Here is an 8,771-nt window from a genome sequence, read left to right on the forward strand (position 1 = left end):
GGACCCTGTGGTGAAAACAAGAATAGCCCGCACTCACTTCCCTGTTATTTTCTGGTAAATGGCCTCTCATATTGTCCTTCTGCCTCTCTCAGCGTGGGTGAGGACAAACACAGGACAAACACACACACACAGTCAACTCTTTTGTGACATGCAGGCTTCAAAACAAGTCCTCATCCTTCATGTCTGATCTGCCAATCTAGTGCTTGTAACTCTTTATCAGTCTTATGTTGTACACACGCCAATATCCACCCACACACTTTCTGACTCCCACACAAGTCAGGCCACAATTGCTTGAAATGCAATTTCCTGTACATGCATTACAGGGAACAAATAAAATAAAGGACATTTTTGCTTTTTGACCTGCTGAGGCATACTTAGTGTAGGGTAAACGACGTAATAAAATGGGAGGGGAAATGCTCAATAGATTTAAGCATAGATCCTTAAGCTCTACAGAGTCTTAGTTCCACTGACAGTAAGGAAATAGATTTTATGAATGGTGTCCTGAAACCTGAAGGTTGCGCAGACAAACATCTTGTTAGATTCACACTTCAGTTGACGGAAGAGTTCAGGAAGGTGAGTAAAAGCGTACAGAGATGAAACGTAAGAGAAACGTGAATTACTGCTGATATCATAATGAGCAAGTACAATTTCAATGTTATTCCTGGTCAAAGGGAGATGATTTGTATAGTTTAATTGAGAACAAATAATCATATTTTATAACATTATCATGTGTATGTAAAAATGTAATGTGAAAAATAATTACAGATTATCAGTTACATTTAATAGAGTCAAAACTATGTTGGACAGAATTGGGTTCTAACTACATACTCAAAAAATACATTTAATTAAAATTTAAAAAAATCAAATAGTAAAGTAAACTTAGTAAAGTATTCAGTGCATTTCCTAGTAGAGTGATGTAAAAAGAATTACAGGCATTTTTCCCCTTTAAGGCAGCCATGGGTGGAGTTACGGTAACGTGTTCTGGGTGTTGAGTTCTTTTATAAGGAGATGTGGAAACCCGCGTCACTCTGACAAAATGAGTTTCACCTCCCAGTGTTGTTGACAGAGGAGGGTCGATGCACATGGGTCAGGGTTGACTGACAGACTGGATTTTAGCCTCACGAGTGTCATTTCTCGCTTGGGACTGAGGGCGATCGAACGAAACCAGCTGTACGTGACGGATAAGCAGCATTTGATTGGTGAGGCTCGTCACGTTCTCATAAAAGTTGTTTGATGAATATTGGCTCTTTTTTGTTGCCTTTGCCTTTACCACGGGACGGTCAGATGCTGTGTTGTATGTGATGTGAATGTTACTCTGTTACTAAGTGTATACGAGTGTTTTCCACACTGGGACGTCACGAAAACAAGAAAAAGAGCCGGTCAGAAATCACTCTAGTCTGTTCTCTGAGTAGAGCCTGTATAGTTCAGATGTGTGTGGACAGCATTTTGTAAGCTGGACATTTGTGTGAGTAGACCAGCTAGAGGAAGTTATTTATCTAATGGAACGCACTGTACTTCTGAGTCACTGAGGGATTTCACTCGCGTCCGCCGAGGGAAGTCACGTCGAGGCGGGATAGGTCTTGGACTGCTCGGCACTTCCATTTTCACCCACTAGTAGGCGATAGAGAGTAAACCAGTAATCCTATGTCTGTCTGAAGTTTTCGTATAATTTAAAGCACAAAAATATAATAAAATGAGGGAGTCAAAATTGGTTTACAACTATCATTCAAAAAGTGTAAAAAAAAGTGACTTCAGTAATATAATGTAAAATAATTTACAGTAAAAAGCGCATGACCCAGAGTTAAACGTGGGCTGTGTTATAATAATAATATAATATAGTAATAAAATAAACTATAAATATATAGTTTAATGGTTACATATGATGTGAAAATGTACTACATGCCGATGTGACCCATGACCAGGTGGAGTTGTGCTTTTTTCAAACTATAAAAATGTGAAAATCTTCATTTTCTGCACACTATCTAGACTTTAGTTTATTAGAAACAAAACATTTCGGACATGCAAGTAGACTATAAAGTCTACCTACCCTCTTGTTACATATTAGATATGTAACAATATTAGATAGGTTGTTACATATCTAATATTATGTAACAATATTAGATATGTAACAACAAAAGATTTTTAACACGTTTATTTAATTATTTTTTATATTTTTTGTAAGCAAAAAGCAAGTACTAAAACTGCATTTTTTTCTGTTAAATATCATCACAAACATCTTTTCATATGCCTCTTTTATTCGCCAGTTGAATGAAGTCAAACGGTGGAAATGTCAGGATCTAATGAACTGCACTAAACTGTCACATTTACAGCATGGGCTTCGCCTGGTGACCCATTAAAAATCAGTACATGCAGATAAACCTAAAGGTCTGGTTTGTTAGTGCATTGTAAAAAAAAATTTGAAAGCCGCAGTCACATTTAACCCAGATTAGTTTGGTGAATAAACTTGTATTTGGGCTGCGGATCTTGTTGTTAAAACGGTTTCTCTCATTGAATCAAATGCTTTATTGTTTCGTTTTGTGGCGCGCAGTCTTGTAGTTAGTCCCACAGCTTAGCAGACTTAATTAGTGTGTATGTATGTGTGTGTAAGGTGCAAACTTCACGCCACCAGGATAATCAACTCGTGTGTAAAGAAGGCCCGGTCACTGAGTGGTCTATTGCCTGAAAAAAAGTTGAGGTGGGGACTGCCAAGGACAACACACCAAGGACCCTGCATGTACTAAACAAACTGTTTTCTTCAGCCTCTGGCTTGTCCTTCCAACTGTGCCAACACACGCAGTCCCCCCCGCAGGGGACTTTTTGTGGCACAGACTCATACCTTGGCCGTGGCAGCTTGTCTCCATGGCGTATCTCTAGTCCTAACCTCATGGGAGAGTTTACTTGTATTTTCAGGCTTGCTTCGCTGTGCACCAAAGTGGTACAAAGGCCCATTCATGCCCGAGAGTGGCTCCATTCATGGACACTGAGTAATTGCCGGTAGAATTCATAATTAGTCTGTGTCTTCCATCTCCGAGGCTCACGGGTGGAAATGACGCCACAGTTGGTTGTTTTAAGGATAGCATTAATATTCAAATCCACGCTTGAGTCACTGTTTTGTTTGTAGTTGGGTTTCCTTTGCATGCTCTGCATTGTTTGCTTCCCACTTCGGCATTGGAGTTATCATGGACAGGAAACAAAGCAGGTCTTTGAAGCGAAAGATTGCAGTGATAGTAGAATGGAGACCTTGGGTTGCCCTCCAGGCAGTGTGGTGCTTTCATTTTAATGTGAAATGGGTCTTTTTATTTCATTGCATAAGCACAGTATGTGTCCGCCTTATTGTATTTTAATCCTAAATGTTGCTTTCAATGCAAGAAGAAGCACAAATATGTAAAGTACAATATATGGGGAGAACAAAGATTTTGAGGTATGTCATTGAGTCAATGCAGCTGGGTGCTTTGCTGCGTCACTGCTGGGAAGACACAGGGGCACCACTCAGTTTTAAACTCCTTCAGTTGTCTGATGGTCTGCTTAACCTGAGCTGCACATCTGACCGTAAGCCAAAACCGCAACAGCAAGGTTGATATCAGTTGCTGTGCATCATATCAGGAGAAACAGTCATCATCTTTATAGATATGTGCTAGTTCAGAATCTTAATCATCAGCATGGAAGTCACGTACATTCTTTGTACTTATTTCATTGCTTTACCTGTCTGCACAAAATTCTCTCTCACCTTAACCCCTTAAAATATTTTAACAGTAAGGCATTTCCTAGTCATTCGCATTGTGCCACTTTTTAAGTGCACTTTTGTTCTCAGCCAGTAGGCTAACAAGGTTAGGGCTTGTGACCCTGTCAGACTTAAACTAAATTTTCCTTCAAGTGCATCTATAATCGTGGTGCTTTGGGGCCGTCTCAGCGGTGGAGTTTGTCATTCAGCATCACAGGAATTCTGGACAATAAGCCCCTTTTGTGAGGGCAGATACTGGAGCGTTGCACAGAGACGAAGGAGGTTGCAGGAGTACTGTCGCCCTCCCACATCTGACCCAGAGGTTGTGTAATACCCTGCTCATCAGACAAATAGCTTTAAACTGGATACATATGGTGGCTGAGAGAGCAGGCTGAAGCAATTTTCTTGGCTTTTGTTGTTACTCTTGTTTCCTCAAGGCTCACCTAAAACATGCGGGGTATCGCAAGTCGTTTGTTTACTGCGTCTAGTGAAAAGTGGCATATGTTCAAAATGTAAGCGTTTCTTTTGCACTGCTTTCATAACCTTTTTGAGAATAGGAAAAAGCTATTGGATATAGTTGTGTAATGATACTTTTACTACAGTGAAATGTGAATGATATGAATGTTTTTCACAATCCTGCAAATCTACATACTAAACATAAAGAATGTCATGAAATGTTACATCCTCTGAACTTTGTTATATGTTACTCATTCAATGTAAAATACTTAGCTTTATATACAATTTTCATGAAGTAGTCCATCTGTCTGTAATATATGCTGTATGCTTGTGTATGTGCAGTTATCTTGTATTGTTTGCTGCCTTTCGCCTTGCCTGGTAAGATAAGAACGTGCAGCTGAGTGTGATGGACGGTGATGAGATCCAGCTGTACCCTGCTTATGGGCATTTCACATCAGCAAAGGTGTGACCTGAATGATGTGATGTAATGCAAAAGCCAGATGTGAATGTAAAAGATAGCCAGATGAATCCCCTTGCACTCTAATGTCAGTGTTTCTTCAACAGCTTACCACTGGCTAGAATGAGGCTGTGATGGGTTTGACGGAGCTGACTTGTGTTGGAGCTTTAGATCGATATCAAACAGAGCTTCTTATAAGAACACGATCTCTTCTACATCATGGCCAGGAGTCAGAATAATTTGTGGAGACAGCATGACCTGAACAGGTACAATTAACACTACACAAGTCCTAATACTAATACTATTTTTTTTTTTTTTAAATGTAAATAATCTGTTATTATTATTATTATCTGTGAATCTGTGGCAGCTTTGCAAAATGTTGAGCATGTAAATCTGAGCAGGAAAAAAAGAGAAATATCAGAGAAGGGATAAATGTTAGCATGAGCAACTACATGTAGTCATGCAGGATTATTATATATGTATATAGCAAGATAATATGAAACTAAATAACAGTGTCTGGCAATCATAGACACAGAGTCTGGCTCAGAAAAGAAATCCAGTAACTTGTTACTGTTTTATAATGCAAATAGAAAAAGGACAACTGAACACATGTCCTGTTAATGCATTTGTTAAGCTCGTCTTATAATGACTGATTTGGAATGATTTACCATCGTGCACAGATCTGTATGGATTTCTCAACCTGTCCTGCTTTGCAGAGTGCAGAGCTTTGGCCTGAGTGCTTACACAGAGCAAACCCTGAAGGAGCTTCAACAGCAACAGCAAATGGCCAGCGAGTTTAACTGTGAGTCTTTTTCAGATATTAGTGTTACACGAATGAAGGAAACTGATTTAGCATGGATGCATGAACTTTATCATAGCTCCTCTGCTTTGAATTTGTATGTATCAGGAACACTATCAGTATGTATCTGCTATTACTGTAAATTGTAGAAATTCTGGCAATTTTTTTTTCATTATTTTGAAATTTTGAAAGGATGTGAAGAGTTATGTTTGTTAAATTAGGTGAAGTTATGCACTGTTTTTTATTAGAGAAAAAAAACCCCTTTAAACCTCATTTGTCTAGTAGAACAGTATTTAGACAGGATGCAAGTGAGTTTGCCATCACAGTACTAAGCTGTGTACCAGAGGAAAGAGATCGGGGTGTAGGAGGAGGGGAAGCTATCGCTCCCCAGTCACCAGCTGTTCCTGCAGTCTGGGGCACGTTGGATGTTTCCACAGAGAAGGTTATGGGAAGCTCAGTTAAGATTGTGGCCTGCCCTGCAGATAATGACGATTCCCTTGTTAATCAGGGTGTTGTGGCTGATGTTTGACGAAGAAGGCGATAGGTTAAGCTGGTGTTTTCAGGATGTTTTTACTCCCGTTTCCTGTACAGTATCTTCAGTAAGTACGTTTTTATAAGGCGGTTGGGCAGCAAGTTGTTTTCCATGTTTCTTCCTCTGAGAGTTGTTTCTGCACTGGAGGAGACAACAGCGATAGCAAAGCCTTACATAACAATTTGCTTTCTCAGTATAAAAGCAAACGTAGCATTTTGTGCCAGCTGTTTTAACACATTTCCTTTTTTTTTGCCCTTTTTTCTCTCCGCAGCCAACCCCTCTCTCTCCCAGCCTCCATTTTTTTCTGATTCCTACCACCTAGCATCAGACAACATGCTGCTGCCCATTGAGGGAGACCAGGTGGTTCCTTCTTCCCAGAGACAGGCAGTGTTCGGGGTTGATCAGAGGGAGGCCAAACCCTTGCCACCTCTGCCAGACCCCGAGGAGCTTATGTCAGATGAAGCAGCTGATAGTGAGGTTGAGTTCTTTACCAGTGACCGACGGCCCCTTTTGCCCAAAAGCTGCCCAAAGCCTATCTGCAGGAACAGCAGCAAAGACTTTGGCCAAGTAAATTATGCCTACCAAGATGCTGGCGTTGGATCCATGGCTTTCTCTTGGCCAAGCAGAGAGGACCGGCCAACATTTGGAGGAGGCAGGTTTGCAGCCGACATTTGGTGCCTTGGTCACCAGAGAGATGAAATCCAGCCTGTGGTGTCGGAAGCTGAGGATACCTTTGGAGCCAAACGGCCAGACCAGAACCTTTTACCTAGAATCCAATTTTCTGGCTCGGGTCCTTCCACCCAACCACACGCCAGCACCTCATCATGGTCCACTGACAGGCCACAAATCCCTCCTCGTATCCCCATCCCACCAAAATCAAAGACTGGGACCGATGAAGACAAACCTCCCAAAATCCCTCCTAGGGTGCCTTTAGTCCCACCCTGTCCACCACGCACCCCGAGCCCTAAAAGTCTTCCAATTTATATCAATGGAGTGATGCCTGCCACTCAGAGTTTTGCTGCTAACCCCAAATATGTCAGCAAGGCGTTGCTGAGACAGATGACAGGTGAGCCACCTGCAACCCAGTTTTCTCCCTGCATTGTTCCGATTTTGAAGGATGGCAGAAAGGCCAGCGGGACGCACTACATCCTGCTGCCGCCGGGCCGACCGGCAAACACAGAGAGAAGAGAAAGACTCCTGAGTGAACCTGCTAAGACAGGGAACAGCAGCTTCTGGCAGAAAAGGTAGAAATCATCTCACCATGTCTGAAACTAGACGAGTACAAAACGGTGACTGACGTTATTAATCACTCTGTGATACACAACTGTACAGTGTGCGATAATATCTGCTCATATGTGTAACGTATTGGTATTTTCATTGACTGACATGTGTTTGGTGTAATATCCACGAGGTTTTTTTGACTGAACATTTTACCAATCAGTATTTTAGAGACGTCTCTTCTACTTCGACCACAACGACAACACAAAATTAATATAGTATTTTCACAAATAGAGAACAGATATTTATTTTCTATCACCATTTGTGAGTTTTTGATAACTAAGATACTGCCGTTTTCTTACTAAAAAAAAAAGTATGATCACTTATAAATTTTTAAAGTCTGACAGTCGTATGCTCATACCACTAAAAACAGCCTTAGCTATGCAACATATACCTTATAAGAGAGCACGTCTTTATAAATGTACAAGCTGGGCTTGTGCCAAACTGTTCCACGTCTGTTATTTTTTATCACAATGCTGCTTGAAAAATATAATGTATTGATAGATTTGATGTTTTTCCAAATAATTAAAGTACTATTTGAATATTTTAGCATCTTTTCAGGTAAACTTAATAAAGTGCTCCATTAAAAAATACCAGATTATAAAGAGTTAGCCAAGTGCAAGTCTAAAAATTCTTAACAAATTTTATAGTAAATATGCAAATGAACATGTTAGATCACCCCCCCCACACACACACACACACACACACACTCGATGCAGCTAATATTGGTTGTTTGCGCTTTTGAATTAGCTTATGATTTCAGTATCACAAAGCTGATTGAGATAAGATAGCCTTATTACTCCCAGAGTTTAGAAATTTACATCAAACTACATTAACTACAGAAAATTCAGCATCTGCATTTAAAGTGTCAATTTGTTCATTTTAATCAGTGTGTATTTAAAGCTAGATTCTAATTCATTTTCATTAGAAACTTTGTTGAAAACCTGCAGTCACACTTATGTTCACAGGTCTTTAAACATATGAAGAGCAAGTCAGAAGTTTTTACTTGTATTTGTAAATAGAGCTGAAAAATTGTCATTAGCTGATCCTCATGAAAATTTTTAATGATGTAAATCTGATGTTGTGTATACTTTTTTTTTTTTTACTGTGTGGGCATGGAAGTCATGTTACGTTTACACTGCTGAGGTGCAGGCCCACATTTACCTTTGTTACACCAACCTCTATGAAGTTCTCATGAAGGTTCTGTATCAGATTTGGCCCATTCAAAGGCTGTTTGTAAGTTCATAATTCTGTGTCAATTGTAAAAATTGTCTTTAATCTATTTATAGAAATAAATAACTTATTCATTCTAGGATTGCCTCATTCTCCACACTCAAGCTATGATATAGAGAGCTTTCTCTAAGTTTGACCTCCTTTTTTTAAGAGAAGATAAACTTTATTGTCTCATCCATCTATAATCTGGGTTCAGGTCGCAGGGGTAGCCCAGACTTCCCTCACCCTGGTCACCTCTTGCAGTTCATACAGAGTTCATCCCAAGCCAGGTGGGGAATATATCTCTCCCATGAGT

General features: G+C 40.1%; 1 protein-coding gene across 5 annotated transcripts; it reads left to right on the plus strand.

Moving 5' to 3' along the window:
* Positions 1 to 210: 210 nt before the first annotated feature.
* errfi1b (ERBB receptor feedback inhibitor 1b) lies at positions 211 to 8,555 on the plus strand. 5 transcript variants are annotated; one of them, XM_035905738.2, is made up of 5 exons: positions 741 to 1,199; positions 4,520 to 4,640; positions 4,742 to 4,900; positions 5,315 to 5,436; positions 6,237 to 8,555. In XM_035905738.2, exons 3-5 carry the CDS (start codon positions 4,854 to 4,856, stop codon positions 7,211 to 7,213), a joined length of 1,146 nt encoding a protein of 381 aa, XP_035761631.2. In that variant the 5' UTR covers positions 741 to 1,199; positions 4,520 to 4,640; positions 4,742 to 4,853; the 3' UTR covers positions 7,214 to 8,555. The 5 variants fall into 5 exon arrangements, with proteins under 5 accessions (XP_035761630.2, XP_035761632.2, XP_035761631.2 ...); XM_035905737.2 differs by lacking the exon at positions 741 to 1,199 and adding an exon at positions 211 to 573 and having other exon boundaries at positions 4,520 to 4,900; XM_035905739.2 differs by lacking the exons at positions 741 to 1,199; positions 4,520 to 4,640 and adding an exon at positions 211 to 573.
* The last annotated feature ends 216 nt before the right edge of the window (positions 8,556 to 8,771 follow it).

This window comes from Neolamprologus brichardi, chromosome 20 (assembly GCF_056152115.1).
Source record: "Neolamprologus brichardi isolate AB-2024 chromosome 20, ASM5615211v1, whole genome shotgun sequence".
Lineage (NCBI taxonomy): Eukaryota > Metazoa > Chordata > Actinopteri > Cichliformes > Cichlidae > Neolamprologus > Neolamprologus brichardi.